General features: G+C 37.9%; 1 protein-coding gene and 1 long non-coding RNA gene across 2 annotated transcripts in view; both read left to right on the plus strand.

Annotated features, from left to right (window-relative positions):
• Positions 1-25169, plus strand: part of LOC132109356 (uncharacterized) — a 271659-nt gene that overhangs the window by 54728 nt on the left and 191762 nt on the right. Inside the window, exon 10 of the mRNA XM_059515376.1 lies at positions 8762-9100. Within this exon, the coding sequence (XP_059371359.1) occupies positions 8762-9100 (339 nt within the window). The remainder of the gene's footprint in view (positions 1-8761; positions 9101-25169) is intronic.
• On the plus strand, positions 17851-19989 carry LOC132109377 (uncharacterized). The gene is made up of 3 exons (XR_009424491.1): positions 17851-17881; positions 19440-19541; positions 19625-19989. It is a non-coding gene; the product is annotated as an uncharacterized LOC132109377 (long non-coding RNA).

The following is a 25169-nucleotide window of genomic DNA, read 5'->3' on the forward strand; positions in this document are numbered from 1 at the left end:
GCCCCCGCTTTTAATTTGAAAAAGTCACATTAAAACAAGTAACAACGGCTGTGGCTTTTATAAGCTATCAGTCTATTAGAGTAGGTATTATTGAGTAGTGAATTTTGAGAGAAATATTCTTTAGGTCAGTTCATAAATTAGTGATAATAAATAATTTTGACATGTCCATATCTGCTGATGAAAGCAACATTTTAGAAGTGCCAATGTTTCCCTGGTTGTTTATCGGTTGAGCCTCGTAAGACGGTGTGCAAAGTTAAAACAAAGTATAAAATAATTTCCATGTTTAAAAACTTGTTTCATTCCGTAATGAATCAGCGTTTTTGAGTGAATGGATGCTTTGGATCCATCTGTGGTATCTTTTGTTAAATGAAAAAAAAAAACGGCGAATTTGAAGATGCCTTTGAAATAGGGACAGTCTTTGTCTCGCCATGGTCATGCAATCGGCCTTGAATTGAAAAACAGCTAACTGTAGTGGGACTTGTGCCTTTTGTTGTTTATTTATATGAAATATTAGTTACTGAACACTGATATGTAATGAACAATATTCATAATACAAGAGGTTATGTTAAATAAAATAAAAATAGGCCAACCGTGATGAAAAAAATTACAAAATGTAAATAATAGAGTAATGTGTGTTTGTGTGTGTGTGTTGTTCTTCAGGTCTGGACCGGTTCTGCAGTTTTGGTCAGTCTGATCCCTGCTACGCAGCTCTGAGAGACAAACTCATTCTGATGATGGTGCTGGATGCTAATAAATATGATCTGAAGATGCAAAAGAGAATAAACAACACAGCAGATGATGCAGTTTGTAGAGTAAAGAATGGCAGGATGAGGAAGACTGAATGTGATCTTTATAATAACAGACCTGAAGTGACAGTCATTAATGGGACTCTGATAATAAACCGTGTGATCAAAGCAGATTCAGGGATTTACACATTAAGACTCGATCACCCAGATGGCTCAGAAACATCTAGAGATCTTCAAGTGATTGTTGAAGGTACAGAATCTCTCTCATCAGACTCATTACAATCTCATGTTCTCCAAAGATCTCACTTTCATGCAGATGAATCAGTTGAATCTCTGGGAAGGTTTTTATTCCTGTAGCACACAGTAAACACACTACATACTCCAGTAATAGTATGAGTAGTGTGGAAGAACAAGATTCTTTGTTTGTCATGTGACTGTGATGTGTCCCTCCCTCCAGCTCCTATTGGCTCAGTGGAAGTGTCAATCATCTGCTCCTCCAGTGGGGTGATGAGGGTGTTCTGCTCCTCTGAGGGGGATCAGCTCCTCTACACCTGGACTCTGAATGGAGATCCACTGATGGATGGAAACAGCAGAATTGATCTGGATGAGGGAACTGATGGAGACATCAGCTGCAGCGTGAAGAACCACGTCAGTCACGCACAGAAGACCATTAGACTCAAACCCTGTCCTGGTGAGATCATGTCTGTTCATCTACAGATATCAACTTCATATATACATAAAAAGATTAGTGTAGCAAAGATCAGTGTGTGTATCTTAAATATTACATTTATTAATTTAGCAGATGCTTTTATCCAAAGCGACTTACAAATGAGGACAGTGGAAGCAATCAAAAACAACAAAAAGAGCAATGATATATAAGTGCTATAACAAGTCACAGTTAGGTTAACACAATACACGTAGCATTGGCTTTTAAATAATATAATAAATAAAAAAGTAAACAGAGAGAAAAAAAAGGATAGAGCAAGCTAGTGTTAGAGGTCTTTACACACACACACACACACACACACACACACACACACACACACACACACACACACACACACACACACATATTGCATAATAAATTAAAAGAAAATAGAATACAAAAAGATTAGAAAGGTAGTTAGATTTTTTTAAAGAATAGAATTAGAATAGTGAGTGTTAAAGTTAGAGGATCAAATAAAGATGGAAGAGATGGGTTTTAAGCCGATTCTTGATGATGGCTAAGGAGGTCAGAGGTCATTCCACCAGGAAGGAACATTTAATTTAAAAATCCATAAAAGTGACTTTGTACTTCTTTGAGATGGCACAATCAAGCGACGTTCATTTGCAGAACGCAAGATTCAAGAGGGCACATAAGTCTGTAGTAACAAATTTAGGAAAATGAGTGCAGAGCCAGTGGTAGTTTTGTAGGCAAACATCAATGGCTTGAAATTTATGCGAGCAGCTATTGGAAGCCAGTGTAAATTGATAAACCGCTTCTTTTTGGCTCATTAAAAATTAATCTTGCTGCAGCGTTCTGGATTAATTGTAAAGGTTTGATAGAACTGGCTGGAAGACCTGCCAAGAGGGCATTGCAATAGTCTAGCCTGGACAGAACAAGAGCTTGAACAAGGAGTTGTGCAGCATGTTCCGAAAGAAAGGGCTTGATCTTCTTGATGTTGAATAAAGCAAATCTGCAGGATTGGACAGTTTTAGCAATGTGGTCTGAGAAAGTCAGCTGATCATCAATCATAACTCCAAGGCTTCTAGCTGTTTTTGAAGGAGTTATGATTGATGTGCCTAACTTGATGGTGAAATTATGATGAAACGATGGGTTTGCTGGAATCACAAGTAGTTCTGTCTTTGCAAGGTTGAGTTGAAGGTGATGGTCCATCATCCAGCAAGAAATGTCTGTTAGACAAGCTGAGATGCGAATAGCTACCGTCAGATCATCAGGATGGAATGAGAGGTAGAGTTGAGTGTCATCAGCATAGCAGTGGTATGAAAAGCCACTATTCTGAATGACAGAACCTAATGATGCCATGTAGACAGAGAAGAGAAGTGGTCCAAGAACTGAGCCTTGAGGCACTCCAGTAGTTATATGTTGTGACTTGGACACCTCACCTCTCCAAGATACTTTGAAGGACCTATCTGATAGGTACGACTCAAACCATTGAAGTGTGGTTCCTGAGATGCCTTTTGCCAGTAGGGTTGATAGTAGGATCTGGTGGTTAACCGTGTCAAAAGCAGCGGACAGATCAAGCAGGATAAGTACTGAAGATTTGGATTCCGCTCTTGCCAGTCTTAGAGCTTCAACAACTGAAAGCAAGGCAGTCTCAGTTGAATGTCCACTTCTGAAGCCAGATTGGTTGCTGTCAAGGAGGTTGTTGTGTGTGAGAAATGTAGAGACTTGGTTGAACACAGCTCGTTCAAGTGTTTTTGCAATGAAAGGAAGAAGGGAAACTGGCCTGTAGTTCTCTACAAGAGATGGGTTGAGGGTGGGTTTCTTAAGTAGTGGAGTTATACGAGCCTGTCTAAATAATATGGGAAAAACAACAGTGTGGAGGGAAGTGTTGATGATGTGAGTGAGTGCAGGTTGCAGGAGAAATGGCTTGAAGGAGATGAGATGGAATAGGATCAAGCGGGCAAGTAGTAGGGTGATTAGAAAGGAAGAGTTTTGAGAACATCAGATAACCAAGGGGCAGAAGGGGTGTTACGGGCTGGCCTGTAAAATAAGGGGCAAACAGTTTCTAAACAAGATGTAAGAGTGGAGCAGAAAGTATCAGTAGCACTGTTAGCATTCAAAGATGCAAACAGTTTGGGGGAAGGAAGTGAAGAGAAAACCATTACAGATAGCCGGGAGGGTGAAAGTCAATGTCAATGTCACCTTTATTTATATAGCGCTTTAAACAAAATACATTGCGTCAAAGCAACTGAACAACATTCATTAGGAAAACAGTGTCAATAATGCAAAAATGATAGTTAAAGGCAGTTCATCATTGGATTCAGTTATGTCATCTCTGTTCAGTTAAATAGTGTCTGTGCATTTATTTGCAATCAAGTCAACAATATCGCTGTAGATGAAGTGTCCCCAACTAAGCAAGCCAGAGGCGACAGCGGCAAGGAACCGAAACTCCATCGGTGACAGAATGGAGAAAAAAACCTTGGGAGAAACCAGGCTCAGTTGGGGGGCCAGTTCTCCTCTGACCAGACGAAACCAGTAGTTCAATTCCAGGCTGCAGCAAAGTCAGATTGTGCAGAAGAATCATCTGTTTCCTGTGGTCTTGTCCTGGTGCTCCTCTGAGACAAGGTCTTTACAGGGGATCTGTATCTGGGGCTCTAGTTGTCCTGGTCTCCACTGTTTTTCAGGGATGTAGAGGTCCTTTCTAGGTGCTGATCCAGCATCTGGTCTGGATACGTACTGGATCCGGGTGACTGCAGTGACCCTCTGATCTGGACACAGACTGGATCTGGTGGCCACTGTGACCTCGGAACAAGAGAGAAACAGACAAATATTAGCGTAGATGCCATTCTTCTAATGATGTAGCAAGTACATAGGGTGTTATGGGAAGTGTTTCCGGTTCCGGTTTACCTAATTAATGCAGCCTAAAAATCCTTTAACGGATTTGGATAATAAAAGCATATTAGTATGTTATGTGTATGCCAGGTTAAAGAGATGGGTCTTTAATCTAGATTTAAACTGCAAGAGTGTGTCTGCCTCCCGAACAATGTTAGGTAGGTTATTCCAGAGTTTGGGCGCCAAATAGGAAAAGGATCTGCCGCCTGCAGTTGATTTTGATATTCTAGGTATTATCAAATTGCCTGAGTTTTGAGAACGTAGCCGACGTAGAGGATTATAATGTAAAAGGAGCTCATTCAAATACTGAGGTGCTAAACCATTCAGGGCTTTATAAGTAATAAGCAATATTTTAAAATCTATGCGATGCTTGATAGGGAGCCAGTGCAGTGTTGACAGGACCGGGCTAATATGGTCATACTTCCTGGTTCTAGTAAGAACTCTTGCTGCTGCATTTTGGACTAGCTGTAGTTTGTTTACTAAGCGTGCAGAACAACCACCCAATAAAGCATTACAATAATCTAACCTTGAGGTCATAAATGCATGGATTAACATTTCTGCATTTGACATTGAGAGCATAGGCCATAATTTAGATATATTTTTGAGATGGAAAAATGCAGTTTTACAATTGCTAGAAACGTGGCTTTCTAAGGAAAGATTGCGATCAAATAGCACACCTAGGTTCCTAACTGATGATGAAGAATTGACAGAGCAACCATCAAGTCTTAGACAGTGTTCTAGGTTATTACAAGCAGAGTTTTTAGGTCCTATAATTAACACCTCTGTTTTTTCAGAATTTAGCAGTAAGAAATTACTTGTCATCCAGTTTTTTATATCGACTATGCAATCCATTAGTTTTTCAAATTGGTGTGTTTCACCGGGCTGCGAAGAAATATAGAGCTGAGTATCATCAGCATAACAGTGAAAGCTAACACCATGTTTCCTGATGATATCTCCCAAGGGTAATATATAAAGCGTGAAGAGTAGCGGCCCTAGTACTGAGCCTTGAGGTACTCCATACTGCACTTGTGATCGATAGGATACATCTTCATTCCCTGCTACGAACTGATGGCGGTCATATAAGTACGATTTAAACCATGCTAATGCACTTCCACTGATGCCAACAAAGTGTTCAAGTCTATGCAAAAGAATGTTGTGGTCAATTGTGTCAAACGCAGCACTAAGATCCAATAAAACTAATAGAGAGATACACCCACGATCAGATGATAAGAGCAGATCATTTGTAACTCTAAGGAGAGCAGTCTCAGTACTATGATACGGTCTAAATCCTGACTGGAAATCCTCACATTTACCATTTTTCTCTAAGAAGGAATATAATTGTGTGGATACCACCTTTTCTAGTATCTTGGACAGAAAAGGGAGATTCGAGATTGGTCTATAATTAACTAGTTCTTTGGGGTCAAGTTGTGGTTTTTTGATGAGAGGCTTAATAACAGCCAGTTTGAAGGTTTTGGGGACATATCCTAATGACAATGAGAAATTAATAATAGTCAGAAGAGGATCTATGACTTCTGGAAGCACCTCTTTTAGGACCTTAGATGGTATAGGATCTAACATACATGTTGTTGGTTTAGATGATTTAACAAGTTTATACAATTCTTCCTCTCCTATATTAGAGAATGAGTGTAACTGTTCCTCAGGGGGTCTATAGTGCACTGTCTGATGTGATACTGTAGCTGACGGCTGAATGGTTGCAATTTTATCTCTAATAGTATCGATTTTAGAAGTAAAGTAGTTCATAAAGTCATTACTGCTGTGGTGTTGGGAAATGTCAACACTTGTTGAGGCTTTATTTTTCGTTAATTAAGCCACTGTATTGAATAAATACCTGGGGTTATGTTTGTTTTCTTCTAAAAGAGAAGAAAAGTAATCGGATCTAGCAGTTTTTAATGCTTTTCTGTAGGATATGTTACTTTCCCGCCAAGCAATACAAAATACCTCTAGTTTTGTTTTCCTCCAGCTGCGCTCCATTTTTCGGGCTGCTCTCTTTAGGGTGCGAGTATGCTCATTATACCATGGTGTCAAACTGTTTTCCTTAACCTTCCTTAAGCGTAAAGGAGCAACTTTATTTAAAGTGCTAGAAAAGAGAGAGTCCATAGTTTCTGTTACATCATCAAGTTGTTCTGAGGTTTTGGATATGCTAAGGAATTTGGATACATCAGGAAGATAACTTAAAAAGCAGTCTTTTGTGTTAGAAGTGATGGTTCTTCCATACTTGTAACAAGAAGTAGAATTTACAATTTTGGCTATATGAATTTTGCACAGAACTAAATAATGATCTGAGATATCATCACTTTGTTGAATAATTTCAACACAATCAACATCAATTCCATGTGACAGTATTAAATCTAGAGTATGATTTCGACAATGAGTAGGTCCTGAAACGTGTTGTCTAACACCAATAGAGTTCAGAATGTCTATAAATGCTGATCCCAATGCATCGTTTTCATTATCAACATGGATATTAAAATCACCAACTATTAAAACTTTATCTGCAGCCAGAACTAACTCGGATGTAAAATCACCAAACTCTTTAATAAAGTCTGTATGGTGCCCTGGTGGCCTGTATACAGTAGCCAGTACAAATATAACAGGGGATTTATCATTAACATTTGTTTCTTTGGATAATGTTATATGAAGCACCATTACTTCAAACGAGTTATACTTGTAGCCTGCCCTCTGAGAAATCCTGAAAATGTTGTTATAAATTGAAGCAACACCTCCACCTTTGCCTTTTAGACGTGGCTCATGTTTATAACAGTAATCTTGGGGGGTGGACTCATTTAAAATAATGTAATCATCAGGTTTTAGCCAGGTTTCTGTCAAACAGAGTACATCTATATTATGATCAGTGATCATATTATTTACAAAAAGTGTTTTCGTAGAAAGGGATCTGATATTCAATAAGCCAAGCTTTATCATTTGTTTATCCATATTGCTTCTGTTTTTTATTTGTTGAACCTCAATTAAATTGTTAATCTTAACTTGGTTTGGACGTTTTTTGTATTTTCTAGTTCGGGGAACAGACACAGTCTCTATAGTGTGATATCTAGGTGAAAGAGTCTCTATGTGCTGAGAATTAACTGACCTCTGTGACGGGAGGCAGCTAGCAGACGGTCGGTTTAGCCAGTCTGTCTGCTTCCTGACCTGGGCCCCAGTTAGTCAAGTATAAACACTAAGACTATTTGCCATATTTCTAGAGAGAAGAATGGCGCCACCCCAGGAGGGATGAAGACCATCTCTTTTAAACAGGTCAGGTCTGCCCCAAAAGCTCATCCAATTGTCTATGAAACCTATGTTATTCTGTGGGCACCACTTAGACATCCAGCCATTGAGTGATGACAATCTGCTATGCATCTCATCACCACGGTAAGCAGGGAGGGGACCAGAGCATATTACAGTGTCTGACATCGTGCTTGCAAGTTCACACACCTCTTTAATGTTATTTTTAGTGATCTCCGACTGGCGAAGTCGAACATCATTAGCGCCGGCATGAATAACAATCTTACTGTATTTACGTTTAGCATTAGCCAGCACTTTTAAATTTGCCAAGATGTCAGGTGCTCTGGCTCCCGGTAAACATTTGACTATGGTGGCTGGTGTCTCTATATTCACGTTCCGTACAATAGAATCACCAATAACTAGAGCACTTTCATCAGGTTTCTCAGTGGGTGCATCACTGGTTGCCTGATTTGTATATAAATATATCATGAAAATTATTATTATAATATCTAACATATCAGCTTTCTGGTTTCATGGATGTTATGATTTATCATGATTTCTGTTTGTAACTTTCCCCCCGTATATTCTCTCTGGTAAAAATCTTCATAGTTAATAATGTGTTACCTCAGAAAATGAGTCAGACAACAAAGATATTGTTTATAATTAAATGTGACAATTTAGAATGCATTATGTCTATTAAAGAGTGAAATATATAGGGAAATAAAATGCTCACTGTGAACTGCAAAATGATCAACACTTCTTATAGTCCGAAAAGTTACTAGAAACTCTGTAATGGGTTTTTCATACTGTCTTGAATGAAGAAAACAAACTGGATCTAAGCAGGACAGAGAGAGAAGAGAATGATAGAAAGTTTGAAAAACAGATTCCTTAATGGTAGGAGATACTGCTGGCCTTTGAGAAAGAGTTCAAAAGAAAAAAGCACTTCAAACTATAAATAACTGAAGATAAGAGTAGCAGCAAAGATTATAATAATTTTGGATTTAAAAACTAAAACATCTTTTGGATAAAAGTGGCAAAATTAATAACTTCAAATAAACGTGGAAAAGAACATTGCTGCATATGGAAAACGTAAAAGAAAACTGCATTTGTTTGAAATGTAAAAATAATAAATAAATAAAAAAACTGATTTTTACAGATATTCTAAATAAAAATATATGCTTTATAGAGTTTGTGTGTGTGTTTTGTTCTTCAGGTCTGGAGTTAAACTGCAGTTTTGATCAGTCTGATCACTGTTACACAGCTCTGGGACACAAACTCAATCTGATGATGGTGCAGGACGCTAGTAAATATGATCTGCGGATAATAAAGAGAATAAACAACAACACAGCAGATGATCCAGTTTGTAGAGTAAAGAATTGCAGGATGAGGAAGACTGAATGTGATCTTTATAATAACAGACCTGAAGTGACAGTCATTAATGGGACTCTGATAATAAACCGTGTGATCAGAGCAGATTCAGGGAATTACAGATTAAAACTCTCTCACTCAGACGGCTCAGAAACATCTAGAGATCTTCAAGTGATTGTTGAAGGTACAGAAACTCTCTCATCAGACTCTTACAATCTCATGTTCTCCAAAGATCTCTCTCTCATGCAATGAATCAGTTGAATCTCTGTGAAGGTTTTTATTCTTGTAGCACACAGTAAACACACTACATACTCCAGTAATAGTATGGGTAGTGTGGAAGAACAAGATTCTGTGTTTGTCATGTGACTGTGATGTGTCCCTCCCTCCAGCTCCTATTGGCTCAGTGGAAGTGTCAATCATCTGCTCCTCCAGTGGGGTGATGAGGGTGTTCTGCTCCTCTGAGGGAGATCAGCTCCTCTACAGCTGGACTCTGAATGGAGATCCACTGATGGATGGAAACACCAGCATTGATCTGGATGAGGGAACTGATGGAGACATCAGCTGCAGCGTGAAGAACCACGTCAGTCACGCACAGAAGACCATTAGACTCAAACCCTGTCCTGGTGAGATATCAACTACACAGATTGATTGATTGATTGATTGATTGATTGATTGATTGATATGTTTATTCTGGTCTGGTGTCTTCAGCTGATGGTTCTGTTCGGTCTGTTAGGAGCTTTTCACATCTACATGAGACACACATCAGGTGAGAAAAGTTTATCATCATCATTATGGATTTGACAAGCAGATATTAAGAGTGCGATGATAATTATGATGATGATGATGTGATGCGTTTAGGAAAGAAACCGGAAGATCAGAAAGTGAGGATGAGAAGATTTAGAGAAGGACATGAACACACAGCAGAAGATTCATGAGAGCAGCAGATCTTCTGTATTTTATGATTTTTAACATGTTTAGACACAGATGTCTATTTTATATTCATTTGTAAGTGGAGTCAGTTTTGAAATTAAAAGGAACTTTGGCATGTGGTAAGTAAAATGAAAATAAAATGCTTTTGAAATTAAACTGTATCTCCAGTCAAAAGTCTCAAGCTCCTTTATTTCATAAGAGTTAGGTCAGGTTGTCAAGATGTCACTTAGGGTTAGGGGTTAGGTGTCAAATTCCTGAATTAAGTTAATTCGGTTGTACAATGCTTTTGTAAAGTGTATTACTGTGTGGGTACTGAACAGGACTGAGCACTAAAAGATAAATTAAGAACCAAATTTAGCGGCGTATCAAACTGCCAAAGTCAAGCACTCCATAAAATGAACAAATCAAGTAAATAAAAGAAAAGTGAATAAAAGAACATTGGCATTAGATGATTTGTTAATTTGATTACATTTTCAATAATTAATTTGCAATTGGTTTGTAATTGCTGTTTTGATCCATGTTTGGTTTGAGTTCTTGTTGTATTTACATCTGACCAGCAGGCATCACCAGTGTGTATCCTTCCAAAGCAACTGGTTCAAATGATTCTCGAGAGAAAAAAAAACCCAAAAAACAATTGGATTTAATCATATAGCCTGTTGGTTTTGATCAACTTTAATTTTGTTCAAAACTTTTAAGAAGGACTAGAGTACATTTGATCCAAAAACATCAGGATTCATTGTGGATTTTAGGTATTAAGTATTTACGCCTTACATGTCAAGTGTGAAACGGGCCTTTTCATTTAACTAAAAATGCATTTAGATTTACAACACCCTGATAACTGTGCCACAAGTTTGGACTGAAATGTACTTCTTACTGGTAGTGATGGTAGAAACTAAACTATTTATTTCTTTTGAATAAACCATTTTCAATATTTGATCCAATCTGATGAGCACGGTCTCAAGAAAATGAGTATAAATAGTACACCAAATACAAATAGAAAATTGTGGTATTGAAACGAAAACATTGACTTTAGCATGCATAGGATATGCATGTGTAACCCAGGTCAAAATTGAGCTGATCAGAAAAATAAATGTAATTTATAATAATTATATTCTCACTCAATCTGTTTAGACAAGTAACAAGATGTGTTGCCAAAGTCGTTCTGCTGTATCTTGAACATTAAAATAATTAATTTAACTATAATAATTAAAGCGTGACGTTTGTCATAAGACGGGCGCTGTGTATTACGTCACTGTAATGAGACGCATAATTGCAGAAGACCTTACAAATGCTAAATAAGCAGTTATATCATTTATGAGAATGATTTGTTATGCTTTGAGTAACAAAAATGCTCAAATAGTATTTTCCACTTGGTTTAGTTAATATACGAAATATATATTTAGTTTAAAAGTCATACTAATTGTCTATGATGTTTATGATGATAATGGCGCTGTTTGTATAAACAGGTCAGGTTTTTTTTTTTTGAGATTCCGAAATAAGCTGTGATCCTGAGATGGCGAGCCACCCAGCTGAAAAGTCCTAAAAAGAGACAAGAAATCCTGTGATTCGTTGAGTGATCAGTGCCTTGTCTGACGTCACAAGTGGAATTCATCCTAAGTGGTATTTCTCAGCAATTACCTCAACACTGAGTATCGTAAAGAGACAATTGTTGCACTACAGACAGTTTTGCACACAAACACACAATTGTTCCATCGACAGACAACTGTTTATCTACTGAATTACTGTCAAGTATTGTATTATTTTCAGTTAAGTTGTTATTTTTTTTCTTGAAGTAATCTGTTGTTTGAATTGTATTTCCTTTTTTTTGGGTAAAGGTTATAATTCAACCCATCTAATAAGAAACAAAGCTCCAACAAAAACGATAATAAATTAGAACACGAAAAATTACATAAACAGCAAAATTTAATCTAAGATTATAACAAATTGATATATACAAAAACACGATTTAAATACCAAAGTAAATAAATATAATACGAATATATATATATATATATATATATATATATATAAAATGAGATCAAGTAACTACCAAGGAGCTCAAACCATACATTTCTTAAAGGGAAAGAGAAAGACAATTTAATTGTTTATACAATTGTATTGTTTATTGTTAATTCATTTTATTTTACAATAATTTTAAATTTTGCTGAAAAGTAAAAGGAAACAATTTAGTACAAGTCATTTTCCTGGTCTGTCTGTGTTTTTTGTGTTAATGTGTTTTAACTCATTTTGCCCTATGTAGCGAATCTAGAGTTCTGGTCCATAGTGTGTATTCTGACAAACAGTTTATACACACAGAGAAAGAGTAGCTATGGTGCAGTACATAGCACTACCTGTTACATATGCGTTTGACGTGAATATAATATGCAGTTTTCTCATACATATGATACTTATTGCCAAGCTACGAAACATGTTATCTGTTTCTGATGCAGAAAATCTAGTTCATGCTTTCATGACCTCTAGACTGGACTATTGTAATGCACTTCTAGGTGGTTGTCCTGCTTCGTCAATAAACAAGCTACAGGTCGTCCAAAATGCAGCAGCTAGAGTCCTTACCAGGTCAAGAAAATATGATCATATTACCCCAATTTTACAGTCTCTGCACTGGCTACCTATTAAGTTCCGTATCAGTTACAAATTATCATTATTTACCTATAAGGCCCTAAATGGTTTAGCTCCTGCGTACCTAACTAGCCTTCTACCACGCTACAACCCATCACGCACCCTAAGGTCACAAAACGCTGGACTTTTGGTAGTTCCTAGGATAGCAAAGTCCACTAAAGGAGGTAGAGCTTTTTCACATTTGGCTCCCAAACTCTGGAATAGCCTTCCTGATAATATTCGGGGTTCAGACACACTCTCTCTGTTTAAATCTAGATTAAAAACACATCTCTTTCACCAAGCATTCAAATAATGCATCTCATAATTTGCGACTGCAGTTGTATCTGATCAAACGCATATTATTGTTCTTTAGTTTGGGTTAAACTATTTAATTTTACTTTGTTGGAACAGCAGCTATGCTAATTATGTCTCTATTTGTTTCTCTGTTTTGCCACGGGATTTACATCCCTTGTTAACTAAGAATTACACAAGCTCCAATCTGGATCCAGAACATCTTTAATAAACCCACTGATATATTTCCACACAAAGGAATAAACAGACAGAACTTAAGTAGGGTGTCTAACAAAGGACAGACAGGTGAAGATGATTAAATAATAAGGACACAAGTGCTAGTGACTACACAGGAAGGAAGACAGGAACTGAATAAACCACAACTAAAAGTTCATAATAATGACACAAAGGGTGACAAAAAAAAAAGCTTATTAAAGGTGTAATACGTCTTCAGAAACAATTTTTGTTATACTGGTTGAATGTCTCTTCACATCCTGATAGCAATCATTAAGTTAAGTGGTTTAAATTTATTTATGCCTGTCAACATATCTGCATAACTCTGTGCTAAGTCAAAAGCACATTCACGTATACTGTGCAGACAGAGCGAGAATGGCATACAAACATCAACGACCCGGTCTTCCTTCCTGGTATTTTAGTACATTTAAAGATTTCTCACTGGTTAATGACACATGATGTAGCTCAGCAGTTCCCAATTCCAGTGCTCACGCACATATTTTGCATGTCTCGCTTAGTTAACACACCCAATTCAGATGACCAACTCGTTAGATGTGAGCTCGTTAGATGACCTCTGTTCTTATCTATATGATCCCTACAAGGTGTTCATTGCTCCCTACTCCCTGAGCAGGGGTTTACTTCACTTTGGAACATGGACTGGAATTGGGAACCGATGATATAGCCTATTATAGTAATGTTGTCTCTGGTATTCTGGTCTGTGAACATAAATGCGTTCGGGGGCATGGTTTTGGACGGCGATTGCAGGGAGGGTGGGACCTTCGCTTTCAGTGCTATCAGGCTAATTTTAGCATTTTCCAAGATCTCCTATTGCACCTGTTATATATTAAATCTAAAAGTCTTTATGAAAATTTAAAACTGCAGAAGCATTAGTCAATGGAAATTCCCCACCTTGATGGTAAAGCATACGTATGTTTTATTTATTCCTGTGACCCTGTTTTAGACCCCAACCTGTGAATGATCTCAACTTCCTCTTCTCTCACAGAAACTGTGTAGTAGTTTAAAAAAGTTTATTGTTTGCACAGATGAGTGTCAGTCGCTTCTTCTGTCAGAGCGAGGATTGTGTGACTGAAGCAGCGTCACACTCTTCTGCTGGGATTGAGTTCTTCTGAAACTGGACTTTAGAGAAATGATGCTCATCTTTGGACTGATGCTGCTGCTGCTGCTGCAAACTGCTGCATGTGAGTCACTTTCACATCTAACTCATGCTGCTGATCAATATCTCACATAAAAACAATGTATTACAATGGGAGTTTTTCAAAAACAGTCTACAGTGATGTGTTTTCTGGTCAGTGTGCATCAGTGACAATTACGACATGTCAAAAAGAAGTGTTTAAATAACAATAAAAGAGTCCCTGTGTTAAAGAGCCATGACATCAAAGTGATAGATTTTACGGTCTTCTTAGAAAAGTATAACAGCTGATGTTGTACACCTTATGAAAATGAACCATGGTTTACCACTAATTAACCCCCCCCCCCCCCAAAAAAAAAACATGGTTACTATAGTTGAGCCATGGTAACCACAAATGAACCATTGCTATGCTAACCTTAGTTTAACCATGGAATTTGTAGTAAAACTGTTGTTATGTAAAAGAGAGTCAGTACACCTAAAAAAAAAAAAAACTTTTACTACAGTAAAAAATAAAACAAAAGCATTCACCGACTGATAAAATGCATTAACTTTTAAAGAGTTTGGGAACTAAGCTAACATTTGATGATAATTACGTTGGTACTATTCTTTTTTACATCATTCTGTTACCCTTCTTGTACAGCTCTATCTCTATTTTTCTAACCTCCCTTTTCTGTCCAAGATACTAGAAAAGGTGGTATCCTCACAATTATATTCCTTCTTAGAGAAAAATGGTATCTGTGAGGATTTCCAGTCAGGATTTAGACCTGCTGCGTTTGACACAATTGACCACAACATTCTTTTGCATAGACTTGAACACTTTGTTGGATGACGAGTAATTTCTTACTGCTAAATTCTGAAAAAACAGAGGTGTTAATTATAGGACCTAAAAACTCTGCTTGTAATAACCTAGAACGCTGTCTAAGACTTGATGGTTGCTTTGTCAATTCTTCGTCATCAGTTAGGAACCTAGGTGTGCTATTTGATCACAATCTTTCCTTAGAAAGCCACGTTTCTAGCATTTGTAAAACTGCATTTTTCCATCTCAAAAATATATATAAATTATGGCATATGCTCTCAATGTCAAATGCAGAAATGTTAATCCATGCATTTATGACCTCAAGGTTAGATTATTGTAATGCTTTATTGGGTGGTTGTTCTGCACGCTTAGTAAACAAACTACAGCTAGTCCAAAATGCAGCAGCAAGAGTTCTTACTAGAACCAGGAAGTATGACCATATTAGCCCGGTCCTGTCAACACTGCACTGGCTCCCTATCAAACATCGTATAGATTTTAAAATATTGCTTATTACTTATAAAGCCCTGAATGGTTTAGCACCTCAGTATTTGAATGAGCTCCTTTTACATTATAATCCTCTACATCCGCTACGTTCTCAAAACTCAGGCAATTTGATAATACCTAGAATATCAAAATCAACTGCAGGCGGCAGATCCTTTTCCTATTTGGCGCCCAAACTCTGGAATAACCTACCTAACATTGTTCGGGAGGCAGACACACTCTTGCATTTTAAATCTAGATTAAAGACCCATCTCTTTAACCTGGCTTACACATAACATACTAATATGCTTTTAATATCCATATCCGTTAAAGGATTTTTAGGCTGCATTAATTAGGTAAACCGGAACCGGGAACACTTCCCATAACACCCTATGTACTTGCTACATCATTAGAAGAATGGCATCTACGCTAATATTAGTCTGTTTCTCTCTTATTCCGAGGTCAACGTAGCCACCAGATCCAGTCTGTGTCCAGATCAGAGGGTCACTGCAGTCACCCGGATCCAGTACGTATCCAGACCAGATGCTGGATCAGCACCTAGAAAGGACCTCTACATCCCTGAAAGACAGCGGAGACCAGGACAACTAGAGCCCCAGATACAGATCCCCTGTAAAGACCTTGTCTCAGAGGAGCACCAGGACAAGACCACAGGAAACAGATGATTCTTCTGCACAATCTGACTTTGCTGCAGCCTGGAATTGAACTACTGGTTTCGTCTGGTCAGAGGAGAACTGGCCCCCCAACTGAGCCTGGTTTCTCCCAAGGTTTTTTTCTCCATTCTGTCACCGATGGAGTTTCGGTTCCTTGCCACTGTCGCCTCTGGCTTGCTTGGTTGGGGTCACTTCATCTACAGCGATATCGTTGACTTGATTGCAAATAAATGCACAGACACTATTTAACTGAACAGAGATGACATCACTGAATTCAATGATGAACTGCCTTTAACTATCATTTTTGCATTATTGACACTGTTTTCCTAATGAATGTTGTTCAGTTGCTTTGACGCAATGTATTTTGTTTAAAGCGCTATATAAATAAAGGTGACTTGAGTTTTACCTCTCCAAAGCAACTTTGCTCTTCCCCCTTTCCTCCATGTTCTCAATTTTCTACCACCAGTGTATATCTGTATCTTTGCACTTGTGCTTGAAGCAACATAAAAAGCTAATATTTCATTGTATTTAAGGAAATGTTTCTGCAGCTCCAGAGCTCAGGTGATTGTGTTCAGACCTTAATGTTCATAAGCAAAGATGGAAGAGTCATTGAGATGAAGGAAGGAAGGAACTTCTGCACCATTTTGTGTGGTTTTTGGTTTGAATCATTATCAGGAACATGTTCATGATGAGAGTGATATTTATGCACATGTCTCTCTCTCTCTCTCTCTCTCTCTCTCTCTCTGTGTGTGTGTGTGTGTGTGTGTGTGTGTGTGTGTGTGTGTGTGTGTGTGTGTGTGTGTGTGTGTGTGGGTGTGTGTTTTGTTCTTCAGGTCTGGATCGGTTCTGCTGGTTTGATCAGTCTGATCCCTGTTACGCAGCTCTGGGACACAAACTGAATCTGCCGATGATGCTGGGTGCTACTGATTATATAATGAAAATAATAAAGAGAATAGACGAAACAAAAGATGATCCATTTTGTAGATTTCAGCATGGCATTATGAAGGAGACTGAATGTGATCTTTATAATAACAGACCCGAAGTGACCATCATTCGTGGGATGCTGATAATAAACCACATGATCAGAGCAGATTCAGGGAATTACCGATTAAATATTTACAGCTCACAGATCAGACAGACATTTCAAGGAGATCTTCAAGTGATTGTTGAAGGTACATAATCTCTCTCATCAGACTCATTATAATCTTTACAATGAATTCCTGTAGCACACAGTAAACACACTACATACTCCAGTAATAGTATGGGTAGTGTGGAAGAACAAGATTCTGTGTTTGTCATGTGACTGTGATGTGTCCCTCCCTCCAGCTCCTATTGGCTCAGTGGAAGTGTCAATCATCTGCTCCTCCAGTGGGGTGATGAGGGTGTTCTGCTCCTCTGAGGGAGATCAGCTCCTCTACAGCTGGACTCTGAATGGAGATCCACTGATGGATGGAAACAGCAGAATTGATCTGGATGAGGAAACTGATGGAGACATCAGCTGCAGCGTGAAGAACCACGTCAGTCACGCACAGAAGACCATTAGACTCAAACCCTGTCCTGGTGAGATTTTAATACATGAATCTCCAGATACTGTACATATAGAAACCAGAGCAACTAATAATGCAAGTCTCTTAATTGGGCTCTTAATTCTTGAAAATCATAACTAGTTTGTTTCAGCTTGATCTCAGCAGTGAAATGTTATTGCATGTGTTTCAGAAAGAAAGCAGCTCAATTTGTGCTGATGTTTTATTTCAGAACAAACTGTGACCAGCAGCACACAGACATCAGAATGTGGTACGAGTTTAACAAACAGACTCCTGGGGCCCGTTTCACAAAGGGGGTTAAGAGAAAACTCTGAGTATGTTAACCCTGAAATGAGGGAAACTCTAGGTTTTCTGTTTCAGAATGGGAGGTTTGTCAAACCTGAGAAAGCAGGGTAAGTCAAGCCCATTTCTGAAAGAGAGCTAACTTATACTCTGAGTCAGTTACCATGGTAACTTACCCTATGAACTGGTCAGGAGCAGGTTTTCTTCGGTAAACCCAGACTTTCTTTTGGTCTCCTCCCCCTTTTTAAACACTTCATTGATGCAAGCTGGAAAAATGCTCTTCTTACAAAGTGTTTTTTCCCCAAGTACAAATATATATATAAAATAATAATAAAATAAAGATTGATTTTCTATATAAGAAAATTATATTCTTATAAGAAGATACTTATTCTTGTTTCCTGGGGGGATCTAAATTAAGTGCATTTTACTTAAGTAAAATTATATGCCAGTGTGGTAATAACAATAATCTTAATGCAAATGGAATACAAGATTATACGGAGTGTCCAAGTGCAAATCTACTGTAGCTCCGCCCTCCCTCGACACATAAGGTTAAATACGACACATGCGAATAACGGCTTCAATGGTGTAGGCATTAATGTTTTGGGCATGGAAGACTAGCTTGTAACGCAATTGATTGGGTTAGAGTCCGGCTTTTGCCAAACTCGTTCTTCTCACTTTTCCCATCACATGTCACATTAGAATTTATTTTCAATAAAAATGAACAAAATGTTCTAAAAGTGGAAGTAAAGTGCCTAACGAGTGTTTAATAATGATGCAACTATTTATAATTGTAATAAATATAATAATTTACAATCTGTTATTATTGCATCCTGTTAATGTATAACAATATTGAAATGCAAATGTATCTGCCAGTATAAAGTATAACTAGCATCTAATTACTATTTACACTTAGCCTGTTGCAAAGAACTGCTACTTTTACATGGTAAATAGAATATTTGACGATTTTCACTGTACATTTTTTCTGTAAATAGCATCTAGAGCTACTTGCACTTAGCCTACTGTAAATAGGATCTATCGCTAAGAAATTATGTTAATTCCACTTAGTGTAAATAGCCACTGCCGTATTTATTATATTATATTATATTATATTATATTATATTATATTATATTATATTATATTATATTATATTATATTATATTATATTATATTATATTATATTATATTATATTATAACACTGAGAAGAATTACATTTGTATTGAGTATGAAGTGCAGACGGCTTTTTGGCGGGAGCTGTTGCCATGGTGAATCGTAATATCAGCGCTCCATTGATAATGGCTTTTTATAGTTGTGGTGCACGAGCTTAACTCAGAGTCAGTCAATGCAGAGTTGATTAAACCAACTAATTTCAGCTGTTCTGTAATGGAAAACTCAGAGTTTCCCATCTCAGGGTAAGTCAACTCAGAGTTTAAGTTTAAACTCAGAGTTGGTTGAACCTCCTTAGTGAAACGGGCCCCTGGAAACATGAAGGATGGTTTTGTTTTGTGTCTAATTGTTGTTGTTCAGTGTGTTCAGTGTCTCTGGTGTTTGTTCTGGTCTGGTGTCTTCAGCTGATGTTTCTGTTCGGTCTGTTAGAAGCTTTTCACATCTACATGAGACACACATCAGGTGAGAGACATTTATCATCATCATTATGGATATGACATGCCAATATTAAGAGTGTGAAAATGATGATGATATGATGCTTTTAGGAGAGAAAAAGGAAGATCAGAAATTGAGGATGAGAAGATTTAGAGAAGGACATGAACACACAGCAGAAGATTCATGAGAGCAGCAGCAGATCCTGCATTTTCTACATAATTCTTAACATTTAGACATAATTGTGAAGGCTTTTTTTATTTATCAGCTCTCTGTGGTAATATAAACAGGGTTGGAAAATTTACTTTTAAAATTTAATTTGCTAAAGATTACAAAATAAATGCTTTAAAAAGTAAAATACTTAAAATACTTTGAAATACTTTAAGGTATGTAACACAAAGGTTCCTCTGGAGCAGTGGTCTCGACTTCAGTTCCTGGAGAGAATCGTAGCCTTGTTTAGCTTAAACTCACCTGCTTGGGAGTTACTATAATCCTGAAGACATTGATGAGCTTGTTCAGGTGTGTTTAAGGGATGGAGCTGAACTCTGCATGGCTTTAAGACCAATCTTCTGGAGAAAAATGACATCTACCGAAATTTTACATTAGTTTTCCACAATATTATAAGGACATAAAATAAAAAGAAAATAATTTATTGATGCTCAAGAAGCAAAGTTATTGTTGAACGGGGTGAACTGGACTTATTTTCTCTTCTAGAAACGTATAATATATAATATAAAATAAGAATAACATTCTACAGCAGTACTAAATGCAACATATATGTTCTCTACAATTTAGTCTAACATTTGGGGGGGGGGGGGACATTTAACATAAAATTTCTCAAGAGCAATTTTTGAAGGGGACACAAATAATCCAGCTAAAATTGTACTTGTAAGGATATGTATACACAGAGGAAAGCCCTACTACTATAAGTGCAGCAGGAAGACCGTGCCAAATTAGCCCCCTGACAACACTCTAGTCTGTTGTTGACATTACTATCCATCACAGTGTTGCAAAGTCCACAGTTTTCCCGTGGAATTGGGCTTCTTTTTCACTGGTGCCGCAGGCTGTTTTTCATGTCCAAATTGCAGATTGAAGCAACTCCAATAATGTGTATTTTAACTCCCCGAAATGCAACCCCACTTAAAATGCGGTTAGTTAGGGCTAGTTTTGAGTAGCAATTGGACGGGTTTTGTTGTGAACACTTGGCAACCCTTTCCATCACGCAGGTAAAGTTATGATTACTAACACAGTGGACTCATCGGAAAATACATTGGCATCATGTATTACAGTTTTTTTTATTCGCTTTGGTACTATTTTCACAAATAAGGTGTACATTTTCAAAACTCTTAGTACAAAAATCCAAACTGATCACACTTGTAACACAGCTAGTCATTCTTTCAAAACCTGATCTCATGCTTTAATTCAGTTGCACATGTTTTCATTCCATATAATCATTGTTTCAAACACAAGATTATTGTAATATGTAATGAGAACATTTGGTTTGATCACTGAAACACAACAGTACGATCTTCTTTCAGTTTAGTACTTTTAACATTCAGTTCATCCAACAGCAAACAATGCAAGATACTGGTTTCAAATCGGCCTTAGAAGTGCTGAAATTAATATGCTACAGTACTATAAAAGACAGATTACACAGTTTTCACATTAGGCAATACACTTTTATATAATATATTTAATACATTACCCAACATTTACATAATCTATAATTTCCAAAATATCCATCCTATGTGTAATCAAGTGAAGGATCAATGAAGACATCCTCTACAATAATTTGGGCAAATTAGTTTTTATTTTTCAGATATAATTGTAACATAGGTATACTTTCTATAATGAAATTTAACTAAATGAGAAGAAAACATAACATTTAGTGCACACATTACATTAATTTGGATCAAGCCTGTCTTGAGCATTTGGCCTTAGATTCTCATCCACATCACAATGAATGTTATCATTGTTCAAGCACCTTGGAAAAAACCTTTTGGCGTGGCGAATCCATGCTTGACATTGGTCTACACTGATGTCATCACATGCATCATCCATGGCCTGAAGGAGGGTAGCACGCTCAAGGGGTTGGCGATCATAGACCTTCCACCTCAATGCTGAAATAAATTCCTCAATAGGGTTGAGGAAGGGAGAGTATGGAGGCAGGTAGAGGGTCATGAATCGGGGATGGGCCTGAAACCATGTTTGAGCTACCTCTGCGTGGTGGAACCTGACATTGTCCCACTTGGACAGTGGCCCGTTGGCTGATGATGTTCCGTCCACGGCGACGAGTTTTGGCCAGGTTAAAGCCAGCTTCATCAACAAAAATGTACTTGTGATGGTTCATATCAGCATCAAGCACCATAACCCTCTAAAAATATATATTTTGGTTAGTTCTTTTTACAGTGTTGTTCCAATATACATATGACGTAAGTGATGCATCAAATACAACAGTAATACAATATATAGTGCTGTACCTGGACATACTCAGCCCTTAGTTGTTTCACCCGGTCATTATTTCTCTCAAAAGGCACCAGGTAAATTTGTTTCATTGATACCTTGTGCCTCTTTAAAAGGCGGCCAATTGTTGGTAGGCTGATGGATGTCACATTGGCAAAGGTGTCACTGTTCTCCTCAATTGCCTGCTTTATTTCTGACAGCCGTATATCATTCCTGGCCCTCATCATTTCCACCACTGCCCACTCTTGCTGGTCGGTCAGCACACGGCCATGGCCACCGCTATGGGGTTTTCTGTCAATTCTAAGCATAGAACAGACTATCCTGTCAATAGATCATACTGTACGAATACTGCAAAATGTCTGATGAATTTACATGCATTGCAATTTACTTAAATGTAATAGTATACATCCTCCACACTTACCAGTTTTCTTAGTGAAAAGTTCGGATGATAGAACTGACAGTTGATCTTTTTAGATTTGGATCAACTAATCTGGCAGCCTATGCCATAGTAAGGCCTCGGTTCACCACATGGTCAACGATGATGGCCCGGACTTCATTAGAGAAAACAGTTCTGCCTCCCTCTCTCTGATGACCAACCCTTTGGCAGGCTCCATGCCCACCTCTCTGACCTCTCTGTTGGGGTCCACCTCTCTGACGGATCCCTTGTCCACAAGCTCTTTCTATTCCTTGCTGTCTATCCTGCTCCATGTTGAAAGAAATTGCCAGTGTTTACACCCCCACTTTTATATAGTGACCAATTGTGGTTACCACTATGAGAAATCAATTAGCAATAACGAGTATTCATCATGTTTGGTTACACATAATTTATATGTTCGTACAAACACGCATTTTTATTTCTGTAGTTCTGTAGTTCTCTGTGGGGGAGTCGTGGCCTAGTGGTTAGAGAGTTTGACTCCTAACCTGAATGTCAGATCACTTTTTTTTACACACACACACCGTGAACACACACCCAGAGCAGTGGGCAGCCATTTATGCTGTGGCACCCGGGGAGCAGTTGGGGGTTCGGTGCCTTGCTCAAGGACACCAAAATCATAGTATTGCCGGCCACAGAGACTCAAACCCACAACCTTAGGGTTAGGAGACAAACTCTCTAACCACTAGGCCATGACTTCCCCATATATGATTCAGAGAAGGCTTGGGAGAAAGTGCTGTGGTCAGATGAGACCAAAATTGATCTCTTTGACATTAACTCAACTCACTGTGTTTGGACGGTGAGAAATCCTGCACACTATCCCTACAGTCAAGCACAGAGGTGGAAACATTATGCTTGGGGGTTGTTTTTCTGCTAAGGGTTCAGGAATGGACGGGTCCATGTACTGTAAAATCTGGGATGAGAACCTCTTTCCCTCAACAAGAGCACTCAAGATAGGTCATTTACATTTAGATATTTTATATATGTATAATAATAATAATAATAATAATAATAATAAAAACATTAGACAATAAGCATACTTGTAACATTTCCTGTTGACTGAAGTTCTGTAATTATTGTCCTAATGGTGGACATGGAAATGTTTAATGCTTTAGCTCTTTTCTTGAGTTGACTTTCTGTTTTGTGATGGATGATAAATGGAATTTGGTCTTTGTGTTCCTCATATTTATATCCCTATGAAACTGAAAGTCATGGCTGGATAACTTCATGATCCCAGTCACCCTGGTGTGCTAAAAGTAAATATGGTAAAATAATAAATAAATAAATAAAAGGAAACACGCATGGGAAAACAAATCTTCAGAAATTTTATTCATAAAAATGTATAGAAAAACAAATAATTGTGGCCAATGTGTACTAGAGAAAAAATAATAAAAATGTGCATTGTCGAAAAGTTAGAACCTCTGCCATGCTAATTCAGAAGACCAGACAAAGTTCGATGGGTGGTATAGCATGGTCTTGGGTAAATTCTTTAATTTCAGGAAGAAGTTGTACATGTACGTGAACGACATCATCTTATTACGCAAAGCGTGCATGTAGTACAGATAAGTGTTCATCGACTGTACCGAACTTGATCTGTTCAACTTTACCACTCTCATGAGCTGTTGTAATTATTGTCTTCAAAACACATTACCTTGACAGAGACACACTGGCTCTGACACATAATAACATGTATGTCCAACACAACAAGACTTACTCTAATGCGTCGTTAGAATGGCCTGAGTATGTGAAAAAGACCATGCATTAAATCACAGTGAAGTGCAAATCAGCAGCTACTTTTTAGACTGTTTCTATGAACAGGACAGGGTGAAGTATGGGCTAGAATTCAATCTGCGTTTATTTTTTAAACACAAATGGCACTTTGAACACCATAATACCCACCCCTTGTCAGACGTACCTTTCGGCATTCTCAGAAGGTTGGTTCAGAATCAAGCTTTTAAAAGCAACCAAGAAGGGCTATGTTGTGGCCAAGGTCAATGAAGTTTGGCATTTCCCACAAAGGATGGATACGTGTTTTGTGATTATGTAAAGAAGTTTCCGGCTATCCATCAAATGTGATCACGGATGCCCACAAAGCATCTTACATCCGTGAATATTATGAAAAAGTGAGAATGCATCTCGAACCCGAAAAGGTCAGTCACAAACCCACTCGGAGGTCTATAAACAAGCTATTACTCAATAGTTTATGGGGGAGATTCTGTATGAGAGTAGATTTAGCACAAACCATCCTCGTGAAAGTCCCTGAAGAATTCACCAGTATCATTTTGATAAAACTGGACTCTGAAATACTTCACATTAATCTCAGGAGACGTTGTGATTGTCAAGAGTCATGCCCCCAAAGGGGATGTTCGTCAGACACGTGACATTAACATGTGTATAGGCACCTTTACAACTGCTCACACCTGACTGGAGCCATATGACCTGATGGACAAACTCAGACAAAACAGATTAATTTTTGTTAGGGACAGTGACTGGTTGCCTCCTCTGGGGATCATTTGGGGGAGCTGACGGACAAAATAGGGACTGATGATTACATCACAGAGTTCTGTTCTAGTGGCCCAACATCTTATGGCTATCATACTGCCTCACAAGGATACACATCCTGGCTCGTGCTGAAAAAGCATCTCACGCTGCACAACAAGACAGTTGACCAAAGGTTCAAAGTGGTGTATAAGCGCAGACTTTTAAACAATTTCTTCCTTATGGCTACTGATTCAATGATGCATAGAAGATTAGTGAAGCAG

Source organism: Carassius carassius, chromosome 29 (genome assembly GCF_963082965.1).
Source record: "Carassius carassius chromosome 29, fCarCar2.1, whole genome shotgun sequence".
NCBI lineage: Eukaryota > Metazoa > Chordata > Actinopteri > Cypriniformes > Cyprinidae > Carassius > Carassius carassius.